This window comes from Chiloscyllium plagiosum, chromosome 25, assembly GCF_004010195.1.
Source record: "Chiloscyllium plagiosum isolate BGI_BamShark_2017 chromosome 25, ASM401019v2, whole genome shotgun sequence".
Lineage (NCBI taxonomy): Eukaryota > Metazoa > Chordata > Chondrichthyes > Orectolobiformes > Hemiscylliidae > Chiloscyllium > Chiloscyllium plagiosum.
The window spans coordinates 52,434,633-52,448,256 of NC_057734.1; the positions used below are offsets into that span (position 1 = coordinate 52,434,633).

General features: G+C 43.3%; 2 protein-coding genes and 1 long non-coding RNA gene across 9 annotated transcripts in view; 2 read left to right on the plus strand and 1 right to left on the minus strand.

The window, feature by feature from the left end:
* Positions 1-7,129, plus strand: part of med15 (mediator complex subunit 15) — a 160,106-nt gene extending 152,977 nt beyond the window's left edge. For all 6 annotated transcript variants that reach the window (XM_043716201.1, XM_043716205.1, XM_043716202.1 and 3 more), the window contains 3 exons: positions 3,865-4,031; positions 4,256-4,354; positions 6,634-7,129. In XM_043716201.1, coding sequence (XP_043572136.1) covers positions 3,865-4,031; positions 4,256-4,354; positions 6,634-6,770 — 403 coding nt within the window. In that variant the 3' untranslated portion in view covers positions 6,771-7,129. The remainder of the gene's footprint in view (positions 1-3,864; positions 4,032-4,255; positions 4,355-6,633) is intronic.
* A 3,037-nt stretch (positions 7,130-10,166) lies between these two features.
* Positions 10,167-12,864, minus strand: LOC122562887. 2 transcript variants are annotated; one of them, XR_006315432.1, is made up of 3 exons: positions 12,651-12,864; positions 10,869-10,967; positions 10,167-10,254 (listed from the first exon to the last, which is right to left on the minus strand). It is a non-coding gene; the product is annotated as an uncharacterized LOC122562887 (long non-coding RNA). The 2 variants fall into 2 exon arrangements; XR_006315433.1 differs by lacking the exon at positions 12,651-12,864 and adding an exon at positions 12,177-12,299.
* LOC122562885 (coiled-coil domain-containing protein 74B-like) overlaps positions 12,320-13,624 on the plus strand; it is a 50,251-nt gene continuing 48,946 nt past the window's right edge. The window contains exon 1 of the mRNA XM_043716208.1: positions 12,320-12,619. The gene's annotated coding sequence lies outside the window, so the exon portion shown is untranslated. The remainder of the gene's footprint in view (positions 12,620-13,624) is intronic.

Below are 13,624 nucleotides of genomic sequence, written 5' to 3' on the forward strand. Positions count from 1 at the left end.
CTTAAACATTTATGCAGCTAAAGGGAATGTTGGTTAAAGATACCGTAGTTAGTGCTTATTTTATTCCAGGCACACCAGCCTAGGAGCACATCCTTCCTGTATCTATCCTCTCGAGCTCTTGAAGATTTTTGTTCATTTGAAGTGTTTCATGTTTAGATACTCCAGAGAAGACAGCTTCAAGCTCCTCAATCTCTCCTGCCAGGGCAATGCTGCTGTTAGTATTCAATTCACTGGTGCATGTTACTGGCTGCTTCGTGGACTGGAACTGACAATTGAGACTGAAAGGTTACTGTATAAAATATCTTCAATGTTATTGCCAGACGTGAGTGGTTTTAGGAAAATGACCTTGACTTACGGGCATTGAGTGTCAGAGCACTTCCTGTTGTGGGGCATCCTGTTTAGATTCAATCTATTGATATCTATTAGAACTGACTTGCAGTGGCTCAAAGTGGTCAGAGCATTATGGCTGTCATCGAAGCTGGTAACAAACTTCCCATGGTTTCAAAATCGTAAATGATAGAGTAGGTACGAGGTCTGATGACACTGTTGGAGTACTGATGTTGTTGTTAATCACATTAACTCGGCAGGAGTTGACTGAATTTATATTGTCTCTTTCTGAATCTCAAGATGTCTCTCTGGGCAATATGTCTCCAATAAACAGCAATGTGACAATGCACAGGGATCATCTGTTTTGATTTAAATTGGAGTCCAGCCTTGGTCAACAGCCAGTGTGGAGTTTGCACATTCCCCTATGATTGTGTGGGCCCCCTCCAGGTGCTCTGGTTTCCTTGCACAGTTCAAATATTTGTGGGTTAGGTGGGTCATTTGTGCGAAATTGTCCACAGTGTCCAGGATTGTGCAGAATAGGTGGATCAGCCATGGGAAATGCAGTGGTACAAGGATGGAGTGCTCCAGGTGGGATGCTCTTTGGATGGTTGGTGGGGTTTGATGGGTCAATTCTCTCATGCCACACTGTTGGGATTCTATTCTATGATTGAGGATAAAGGCTATTCTATGATTGAGGATAAAGCAGGGTGTCCTTGGAGAAGGAGCATGTGGTATGTATCAATGCTCTCGATGCCTTTAGATGGGGTACTGGGCTAATGGTCGGATACTTGGTAGTGTGGATGAGCAGAGGGATCTTGGTGTCCATGTACACAGATCTCTGAAAGTTGCCACCCAGGTAAATAGTGCGGTGAGGAAGGCATATGGCGTATTGGCTTTTATTGGTAGAGGAATTGAGTTCCGGAGTCCTGAGGTCATGATGCAGTTGTATAAGACTCTGGTGCGGCCGCATCTGGAATATTGTGTGCAGTTTTGGTCGCCATACTATAGGAAGGATGTGGAGGGATTGGAACGGGTGCAGAGGAGGTTTACCAGGATGTTGCCTGGTATGGAAGGAAAATCGTATGAGGAAAGACTGAGGCACTTGGGGCTGTTTTCACTAGAGAAAAGAAGGTTTAGGGGTGACTTGATTGAGGTGTACAAGATGATTAGGGGGTTAGATAGGGTCGACAGTATGAACCTTTTCCCGCGTATTGAGTCGGGTATTACAAGGGGGCATAGCTTTAAATTAAGGGGGAGTAGATATAGGACTGATGTTAGGGGTAGGTTCTTCACTCAGCGGGTCGTTAGTTCATGGAATGCCCTGCCAGTAACAGTGGTGGACTCTCCCTCTTTATGGGCATTTAAGAGGGCATTGGATAGGCATATGGAGGATAGTGGGTTAGTGTAGTTTAGGTGGGCTTGGATCGGCGCAACATCGAGGGCCCAAGGGCCTGTACTGCGCTGTATTCTTCTATGTTCTATGTTCTATAATCTAACTCCAGTGTATAAGGATATGTACAGCAACATCGAGGGCCCAAGGGCCTGTACTGCGCTGTATTCTTCTATGTTCTATGTTCTATAATCTAACTCCAGTGTATAAGGATATGTACAATATAATTAATATTAACCTACAAAGGAACAAATGTGGATTTCAAAAAGGTCCTAGTCACTTTTCACAAAACATGATGTGTGCAAATGAGGTAGATTGAAAAGATTCCATCTGGTGGTTGTGTAGATAAATAAACATAGCAAGTCCAGTCCTGTTAGAATTTTGTCGGCTTCTATGAAATTTTATTGAATTTTGGCCTCTGCATTGAAATAGGTGTTAAAACTGATGAATTCTGTGGAAGGATTCTGCACCGTGGGATTTTTTAGACTGGAAGGAGTATCATGATGGTCTTTGGAAAATGTCCTCCTGTCTGGTACAGGGCCTGCAGGGCAGTTTAAATTCATTGAGCAATCTCAGACTTATTACAGTGCAGAAAGAGATCATTTGCCCCTTTTGTGTCTGACTGGATTCTGCAATTTCCTTGTCTCCTGTTGATAACTGTTCACATTCTTCCTTTACACACAACCCAATTCCCTCTTGAATGCCTCAATTGAACCCCATTCTCAAGCTGTATGTTCTATCTCTTAAAACGCAGTGTGAGTTGCTTGCTTCACGTCATCATTGTGTCATCCAGTGATTGAAAAGTGAGGTGGGACTTGTGCTTTCTGTTTAGTAATGAACTCATGATTAAAACTGTACCAATCGGAGTATGGTAGAATTATGCTTTCACAAGTTGAGTTGGCGATCATTCCTTAATATAGATTAAGTGCATAAAAGCCTTGTCAGTCACTGAAGTATGGCTTTCAAATGTGATTAATGGGGCAATTACCCATTTGACTCCCTGCTTGTGTTATTCTGGTGGGACTGGTGTCACTGTTTAAAGGTCAGGGATGATAATGAATGTTAGAATATGGATTGAAGTCTCAGAATGAGCAGTAACTGAGACAGAGTCTGAAGAAGCAGCCATGGGTTCCTTTTAGTAAATAGTTCAGTGCATTTAGTTTGAGAATCTCAGCCTGGGCTGATTCCAAGGTTTGCAATCTTGGACTGGTGGGAGAGAATTAAGAGGGCTTTGCACATTAATTGGTGGAATTCTGGTGCTGCAGTCTGCTGATTGTCTCTCTAACCATATCCTAACACAACATTTTAAAAATTCCAGCCATTGTCTGGAAACTTACTCTGACTCCTCTTGTTAAAATCTTGGTGTTCGATTTTGCAATGTTTTAGGTAGCAGCCTTCTTTGGAAAGCACTGATCAAAGGAATGTTGACTAGCTCCATTATGCCTGAGTTGCCTAAAGTCATGATCACGAGGTGTTTATTCTGTTATCAAGTTGATTTGTCCTTTAATACTGACTGGCTTGGTGTCGGTCATGATGATGAGCAGGACCACGAGTCACTGCCACAAGTCATGTCCATATCCTGCTCACTGAAAGGCTTGAACTCAGGCTGGATTTGCAATGGGCAGTCACCAAGTGGAGGCCAGGACAAGAAAGAGACTGATATAAAATGACAGGCCCAGTGTTTTTTTTTGTAACTGATTGATTGTTTGGAAGCTGGAAACCCATCCTGCTCAGAACCATTCCTTGTCTCTTGGTATTGGAGAGGGAGTAATATTAAATGGTACCCAATATCCCAAGTCATGACTGGAAGCTGAGGGAGGTGGCTGGAACACTTGGTCGGTTAACACACAGTAATCAAGCACATGGACATCTCTATGGTAACACAGCAGAAGATCACAAGCTGATCAGCAATGGGGAATATATAACACAATCATCATGATGCTGTGTTGACCAGATTTTCATCTGCAAAAAGCAAAGGGAGTTCCAGAAAAAGATTTGAAATAGAGTAGCGCTTGGCTCATCGTGGTAATCAACTTGCTAGGCTTGTAATCCTGAGACCCAGGCCAATGCACTGGGGGCATGGGTTCAAATCCAACTAGGTTAGCTGTGGAATTTAAAACTAAATACTGATGACTTCTTCCACGCAGGGCCCCTCTGATCTCACCACGGAAGCGCAAGCATGACGAGGATGAGAGGCAGACTATTCCCAATGTTTTACAGGGTGAGGTTGCGCGGCTCAATCCGAAATTCCTGGTGAATTTGGACCCATCCCACTGCAGTAATAATGGAACAGTCCACCTCATATGTAAATTAGGTAAGTCAAGACAGATTCTGACACCATTCTGATCAGTATGCAGTGACTATTTAAATGTAATTGATTTCAGGTTTGAAATGATTAAAATTGCCTTGCCTTCAAAAGATTAACTAGCTTTATGATTGGGAGGATTTAGTGTGATTATGTTGCAACATGATCCTTTCAGATCTGAGTAGATTACTGCTGATTACTTGGACTAATATTGTTATATCCTTTCCCGCCAGATGATAAGAGTCTCCCTAGTGTGCCCCCTCTGCAGCTAAGTGTTCCAGCTGATTACCCAGACCAGAGCCCTCAGTGGACAGATGACTCTCAGCAGTATGGTAAGAGAATTAAGAGGATTTTGGGATTCCTCGTATGTTTTAATACAGGATGGGCTTGTTTGAAGAGATAGTTGACTTCTTCATTGGAGATGTCATTCCTCCTTTTTACACATTAATGGATTTATATTGTAATGATTTATTTGGTGAAGGATAGAAATGTGCTGATCTTTATTTTTACAAGCATTTATTATAAGTTACACATTATAAGTAAGCTTCTCTTAACCCACAACCACTGTTTCAACGTGTCAATTTATACTTCTATTTGAATCTCCAGTTAGCTTTCACTTCCTGCTAACAGTTAATGTACTTTTCGAAAGCAATAAAGTCCAATGAACAACCAAAATGAATTTGAGAAGAGTAGACCGTACAGTACAATATTGATCACCTCACTTAAGAAAGTGTGTAAATGCACTGGAAGCAGTACAGAGGTTTGCAAAACCAGGAATGGGCAGGTTGTCTTGCAAGACAATGTATCCTGAGGATTCGTGACTGGGTGGACGTGGAGGGGATGTTTCCTCGTGTGAGAGAATGTACAATGTGGATTGCCAATTGAAGCTAAATGAGAATTTAATTCTTTGAGGGTAACAAGTTTTTAGAATTCTCTTCCTGAAAAAGTGGTGGAAGCAGAATGTTTGAACGTTTGTAAGTGGGAGCTGGATATATTCTTGGTAAGCAATGGGGTGGAAGATTATTGGCAGCATTGTGGGGTTGGGGTCACAAGCAGATCAACCACCATCTTATTAATAGGCACAGTAGGCTCAAGAGGCTAAATGGCCTGCCCTCTACTCCTAATTTATATTGAATGGGGGGGGTTGGGGGGGATCTCACTGAGACCTACAGAATACTGAGGTATTTGGATAGAATGGAAATGGAGAAGATGTTTCCATCAGTAGAAGAGACTAGGACCCAAGGGCACAACTTCAGAGTGAAGTTATGACCCTTGAGAACTGAGGTGAGGCAGAATTTCTTCACCCGCAGGGTGTTGAATCTGTGGAACTCATTGCTGCAGAATGCTGTGGAGGCCAAGTTATTGAGTCTATTTAAGACAGATGGATGCGTTCTTGATTGGTAAGGGGATCGAGGGTTATGGGGAGACGTCGAAGGTTTGGGGTTGAGAAACCTGTCAGCCATGATCAATTGGCGGAGAAGTGATGGGTCAAGTGGCCTAATTCTGCTTCTGTATCTTATGGCCTTATGAACAGTCATAAAGGCCTACCACAAACACAAATAGTAAAAATAATGATGTTTGGAACTGTGGAGATTGAGGATTAATCTATTGCATCATTGCCTTCACTGATGATTGTAGAGAAATCTATCAGTTCCTGGGAATAGTATGGTAAAAGTAGTCATTTCATGTTTTTTCAAGCAAAGATCTTTAATTTTTCCAAAGTCTATATAGCATAGGCACATGCTTAGGCTAAGTGACTAGAGAATCTCTCTCTCTCTCTCTCTTTCACACACACATTCATTCAATCACTCTTCTCATGCCTTTACTATAGATGGGCCAGCATGTATTGCCCATCCATTGGGAAGGTGGTGGTGAGCTGCCATCTTGAATTGCTGCAGTCCAATTGCTGTAGATACACCAGCCACTAGGATAGGAGTTCCATCCCTTTTGTCCCAAAGATAAAAGATCCCAATCTTAAATTTGCAGAATGGCAGGGGAGTTCTATTATTCTGATCAATATTTGTCCCTCATTCACCATCACCAAAAACAGATTTGTCTTTCACTGTCAATATAGGCTGGTGCTGGCTTGCCTGCATGACAACTATGGCTCGATTTTAATGTAATAAATGATGTTTGATGAGCTCTGAGAGATTTGATGTGCATTTATTCATATGAGTTATTCTCAAGATTGGTGCCTTGTGATACTGGCATGGGTTTGAATCTCAGCAGACGGGTATGATCCGACTCTTCAGTGAAAGTCCTGTTCAGTGATGTCTGGAACTTTGCTTAACTGCCATTCTAAGGCACCAGGCAGGACGAGATTCCTTGGTTCCTGAACTGTGGTTCGATTCTAAGCCAGCAATGAAGTTTGATTATTAAGGATCAAATAAGTTTAGAAAATGTGCAGCACTGAACTGCCAGTGTCAGCAAACAGTCAATCCTTTTGTGGACAAGGATGCAGCCTGTGGCAGCTCTCTGAGCCTTTCACAGTGTGCATTGTGACACCAAACGAACACTGAACACCCACTCTGCATTCCTGTTACTCCTTCCAAAGTGAATCATCTCATACTTTTCCATATTAAATTCCACTTGTTTTTCTGTTCACTTGCAGAAGCCAACCCCTTCCTACAGATGGTTCACCGTGCGATGACATCCAGACTACTGCAGCTGCCGGACAAGCACTCAGTCACTGCACTCCTCAACACGTGGGCACAAAGTGTGAAGCAGGCCTGTTTTTCTGCAGCGTAACCCAGTAGGGGAGGAGTGTACCCATTCCAGCATGGAGTCTGTATCTTACCAAGGAGCCTTCTAATGGATTCACTAAGAAGCTAAATGTGTGGAACAATAGAGAAGGAGTTGCACCGTTTAGCTTTCTTCCTGATCACTTTACAACAATATGGGACCTTTCCCTGGTATTTGTTTTGGATATAAAGATATGTACCAAGAATTCAGTACTTTATTTACAGCCCTTGTTTCTATTTCAGATACTGTGTTTGCTCATGGCCCAATGAGAGTGACTCTCAATATCCTGTATGTTACCTGGGCATCTGTGTTTTTAATAACGTATCAGTGAAATTGTCACTGGAGTAAAGTTTTTATTTCCAAAAGATTAGTTAATTGCTCTTTTTTGTTTACATTTAGCTCAAGTGCCTGATGCTGCAGGAATGAATGGGCTGACTTGCTCACTCTCCTCTCCAAGTCAGTCTGTAGGTGCAAGCCCTATCCCAGGATGTGGGCCCATAATGCAGGCTGACATTCTCAGAGGAAGTGCAGCTCTGGCAGCAGTATTCCTCTTGATGAGATATCCTGCTCACATGCCTGCTGAGTGGATTTTAAAGAGTTTGCGCTGTTTGAAGAAGAGCTCTCCTAGTCTACATAATGTACAGTTAGCCCTCGATGTTGTGCCGACGTGTGGAACCAATCTGAAGCCTATCTAACCTACATTATTCTAGTCTCACCCATATGCCTATCCAATGATCATTTAAATGCCCTTAAAGTTAGTGAGTTTATTACTGTTGCAGACAGTGCATTCCACACCCCTATTATCTGAGTAAAGAAACTACCTCTGACATCTAACCTATATCTATCACCCCTCAATTTAAAGCTATGTCCCCTTGAGCTAGCCATTGCCATCCAAAGAAGGCTCCCACTGTCTAACCTATCTAACCCTCTGATTATCTTGTATGTCTCAATTAAGTTGCCGCTCAGCCTTTTCTCTATCGAAAACAGCCTCAAGATCCTCAGCCTTGTCTCATAACACCTTCCCTCCATACCAGGCAACATCCTAGTAAATCTCCTCTGAACCCTTTCCAAAACTTCCACAGCCTTCCTATAATGTGACCAGAATTGGTACACAATACTCCAAATGTGGCTGCAGCAGAGTTTTGTACAGCTGCAGCATGATCTCAACGTTCCAAAACTCAATCCCTCTACCAATAATAGCTAACACACCATAACATAACAATCTAGGTGGCAACTTTCAAGGATCTATGTCCCTGGATACCTAGATCTTTGCTCATCTACACTACCAAGAATCTTACCATTAGCCCAGTATTCTGCATTCCTGTTACTCATTCCAAAGTGAATCATCTCTCTCTTTTCCACATTAAACTCCATTTGCCACCTCTCAGCCAGCTCTGCAACTTATCTATGTCTCTCTGTAACCTTCGTCACTATCCACTGTACCGACCTTAGTATCATCCGCAAGTTTACTAACAAATCCTTCTATGCCCTCATCTAAATTGTTTATAAAAATGACAAACAGCAGTGGACCCAAAACAGATCCTTGCGGTACACCACTAGTAACTGAACTCCAGGATGAACAATTTCCCCACCAAACACCACACTTTGTCTTCTTTCAGATAGCCAATTTCTGATCCAAACCGCTAAATACCCCTCAATCCTATGCCTCCATATTTTGTGCAATAGCCCACTATGGGGAACCTTATCAAACATTTGTGGGAACTTGCTGCGTTATAATTACAGTATTTCATCACAAAGTGTTTGAGGGACACTTAAGGCATGATATGTAATAGAAACATAGAAAGTAGGAGCAGGAGTAGGCCTGTCAGCCCTTTGTACCTGCTGTGCCTTTCTGTATGATCATGGCTGATCATCCAACTTCGTACTATATACCTTTTTTCCCTGCATACCCTTGGACCCCTTTAGCCATAAGAACTATATCCAACTTCTTACAAACATTCATTATTTTGGTCTGAACCACTTTCTGTGGCAGAGAATTCCATAGATTTGCCACTCTGAGTGAAGAAATTTCTCCTCATCTCAGTCCTAAATGGCCTACTTATATCCTTAAACTGTCACCCGTGGTCCTGGCCTCCCTGGTCATCGGTAAGGACAGGGAAATGAATTCCATTTGTGCCTATTCTGATACCTGGCTTGGTGGATCTGAGGAGAGACAGCATTGGGTTGTAACAGTTACCTTCAATATCTTGGCATATGAGCAAACGTAGGATCAGCCTGTTTTAATGCTCCTGACCACTACATGAAAACACCAACTATGCTGAATGTCAGAGTTGAATAAGCAGACAACAATCTTTGTATATAATCATGTAAGGAATGACCAGCTGAGAGAGGCATGAAAGGCACCCTTGAAACTTCTCCATTTCTGGAGAGTCTGGAGAAATTTGGGTATCAAATTTATAGGTTAATTTAGATTAGATTAGATTACTTACTGTGTGGAAACAGGCCCTTCGGCCCAACAAGTCCACACCGACCCTCCAAAGATCAACCCACCCAGACCCATTCCCCAACATTTACCCCTTCATCTAACACTACGGGCAATTTAGCATGGCCAATTCACCTAACCTGCATACCTTTGGACCGTGGGAAGAAACCGGAGCACCCGGAGGAAACCCACGCAGACACGGGGAGAATGTGCAAACTCCACACAGACAGTTGCCCAAGGCGGGAATTGAACCCGGGTCTCTGGCATTGTCAATCAATCAGGGTAAGTATAACAGAATGAATTAATAAGAGTATTAGCACAGAGTACGAATGAATAGTTTATATAAGATGCGGACTTCATTCTAAAAAGGAGATTGGATCCAGTGTCACGTGTGAACTTGGGGGAAATGTCTTCTGCTACTCAAGCTTGAACTCAGGATTTCTGACTTTATGGGGCAGGTGGAGTCATGGCAGAACATCAGGAGGGATATTTCGTGGAACATACATTCCATGAGGTGGTTATGCCACAGACAGAGTGGACAGTGTTCAGGGGAAATAGTACCATTATGTCACTATCTCCCCTGAGTGGGCCAACAAATTGCACTGAACACTTTTTGTGCACGAATGTCTGAAAGTGCTTTGTAGGAAGTGGTGTAGGATCATTTAGTAAATTTTATTACTGGTTTAAATTGACCAGAATAAATAAGCAAAAAGAAAACTGGTAAAATTACTAAGTACTCTTTATTGCTGAACAATCTAAATAATAAAAATGCAGGGTAAGCTATAGAATGAGGCACGAATGGATGGTTCAATTCTAAATAAGTTATATTGGACTCAACATTAACCTATATCTGGCACCATCAGTGGAAAGTTTCTCCAGCAGCTTGACTCTTAATTGACTCATGGTAATGCTGGAAGACAGCCTAGGGGTATCCATCAACACATTTCATTTTTGTCATTCTCTGCTTCTGATGATAGAACACTTCATTCTGCTTTAATGTAGTTTTAAAGTCTTCTGGTTTCTGACCACCATTAAAACGATCTTCCTCTGTGAAAGAACGCAGACAATGTGAGATGCAGCCAGGAGAATGGGCGCTGAATCTCTATGGTACTATATATTCTGGTAGCATGGATTCAAATTTCAATCATTAGCCCGGTTCTCTGGTTAACTGATCCACTGAATATACCATTATGTCACTGTCTCCCCTGAACACCGTTCATTCCGTATGTGGCATAGCCACCTCCCGGAATGTATGCTCCACAAAATATCCTTCCTGATGTTCTGCAGTGACTCCACCTGTCCACAAAGTCAGAAATCCTGAGTTCAAGCTTGAGTAGCTGAAGACATTTCCCCCAAGGTCCCACATGACCCTGGATCCAATCCTTTTTAGAATCAAGTCAGCACCTTATATTAACTATTCATTCATACTCTGTGCTAGTACTTTTAATAGTTCACTGTTATATCTACCCTGATTGACATTGTTTATTAATTAAACTAACCTCTAAATTTGATACAAAACGCTATGGATTCCCATATTGTGTTCAAAACACTGCCACAGTTTAGAGGGCAAAATCCTTTGACACACCAAACAATTGTCTAGCTGCTGTTCTATAATGTTATTGTGTACTTTAGAAAATACAACAGTCAAGTTGAACACTCACCATCTCCCATTATTCACTGCTGCAGCTCCAGTCAGGTCCACACCTCCCCAGCTCTGATTTATCAACCACTGATGTGGTCCTTTCAGATGGTCTTGCATCCTAATCAAATGAGAAGTATAAGGTTCTTACTTGTTAGGCAGCCAGTAGCAGGACAGTTGGGGAGAGGGGAGTATGTGACATCTGCCCGGAATTCATCGAATCTGATATGACAACCTTAAAATAAGGATTAGAGGTTGAGGGTGTAAATGATTTTGAAGAGGATAACTACTTAAAAGCCAATGCCGTGTATGAGCCAGTGAAGGTTGGGGTGGATTGTTGTTGGTGAGCATGACTTTGTGGGTTAGTTGACTCCATTCTGAAGGAACTGCAGCTTAAGTAGGGGCAGCTGCGATCCTCACGAGCACAGAAAAGGAACAAAATAAAATTAATGAACTGCAGGTGCTGTAATTCAGAAACAAAATCAGAAATTGCTTGAACATCTTAGCAGATCTGGCAGTATCTGTGGAGAAAAAACAAAGTTAAATTTGTGTCCAGTGACCCTTCTTCAGAACATGAACAAATTAAGTCAGGAGATGATGAATATAGATGAGCTTTTTAGCTCAAGCTACAACAGGATACCATGGATACAGACAAATCAAATTGGCAGGCATATGGAAAGATAATGACAATACAAATGTTTTATGTTTTAGAGCCATTTATAGCATGCTGCACAATGCCCAAGCTACAATCAAGGTAAGTGGAGAGGTAAACTTATTTGACCATCATAGGGTAGAATGGTAGCTCAGTGGTAAGCACTGCTGCCTCACCGCATCAGGGACCTGGGTTCAATTTCAGCCTTAGGAGACTGTGTGGAGTTTGCACATTCTCCCCATGTCTACGTGGTTTCCTCCCACAATCCAAAGATGTGCAGGTCAGGTGAATTGGCAGTGCTAAAATTGTCCATAGTGTTCAGGAATGTGTAGGTTACGTGCATTAGTCAGTGTAAATGTGGAGTAATAGGTTAGGGCAATGGGCCTGAGTGGGTTACTGTTTGAAGGGTCAGTGGGGACTTGTTGGGCCAAAGGGCCTATTTCCACACTGAACATGGGAAAACTGACTCCGCGCTTACTGATAATGCCAATGTGGAGCATGGTCTGCATTAGGAATTAAAAACTAAAGATGGAATCCTGGAGTGTATGAGTGGTAATCATACACACACAGGAGATGTATTAGCATTTTTGAGGTAGAATGATTTAGAGTTGGTAGCATTGCTTGCCACCTGCTATTGGGACTATGGATGCAAGCCAACAAGGATAGCATGCCCTTTACCAAAGCAATGACTTGGGAACAGCACTCCTACTGTGTTCTCTCAGTCACCATCCTCCCTTGAACACCCACTCCCAAATGTTACTGCTGTTTCAGGCCATGAAGGGGGACTGGAACAGGACTGCTCACGTGACCTTGGCACGCTCGCCATGTTGGATTGTACCAAGTTCCCTCGATGGATATGGGGGGTTCAGAGGCTCCTGGAGCAGTAACCCTTTAGCTCCTTCATCCCTGACACACACACTCCATCACTCGCCGCCCCTCTCTCCCGAACACACGGTCCCTCAGTGCGGTCTCTCAAACACGCCACAACCCTATCCCTCCACAAGTGGGAGTTTCCGGTTGCCCATGGTAACGCGGTCGGTTACTAGGGAACGGCTGTCACCCTGGGGAACGCGGCGACCGCCCAACCACCGCCGCCCGGCCGCTTTCAACCGCCCGGCTCGGTGAGTAGCTCCACCCGGGACCGGGACCTACCGCACACCTGCGCCTCAATCCCATCGGGTCCCCTTACACACTCCCACCAGGAAGCCGCATCCCCCTCCATGGGGGAGGGGAGGGGAGGTCATGATGCTGCCAGCACCACCCACCGGGACCCGGCCATAAGGGCCCCATTACCCCAGCCCCAGCCCCGGCCACCGCCCCCCGGAAACACACTCCACTCCTGGGACCTCTAAAACATTAAGGCCTGGACACACCTAAACCCAAGGCCTCCTCACCTAAATCCCAGGACCCACCAAATAGCCCCATAACTGGACAACAACTACCTCCCCAATGAACCAGAACACTTCATTATTAGGGTTTCCCTCAAGTACCACCCCTTCTTATTATCCCTTCATCCTAAATCCCTTCCCCATTCACAGCTCGACTGGGAGAAAGTGATTTTAGACTGGACAGGGGGATTAGTGTAATTTGGAATACGATTAGCAGGAGAGTAGGTGTGAAGGGGATAATGAGATTCAGTTCAGTAGTTGAGGATAAACCATGGGCAGCTTCTGTGGTTACTGGACGCCAGATGATGCCCAACTTTACCTCCACAACCCACCCCGTATCTACAGTCGCTTAATCTAGCTCTGAACTGTCAGACAGCTTTATCAGCTGTGTGAATGATTAACAAATTTACCCTAATCATTTGTCGACATGTCATCTTCCTACCCCCAATTACTTTCTACATCTGAACCACACCATTAGAATTCTTGGTTTTTTTGCTTAGTAGAGATGTAAACCCAACATTGGCGAGTTTTGAGAAGAATTGTAGCTCAGGTTAATGTTCTGGACGTAAGTTGAGCTGAAAGGTTTCGTTTTCATGAAACTTACATCTGTAAACCCAACATCTTAAAAACACAGGTAGAGAAAAGCAGGACAAGGCCATTCTGCCCCTTGAACTTGCTCCACCATTCTGGATCAAGGCTAATTACTTACCTCAGCACTATTTCTCCATAATGTCGTTA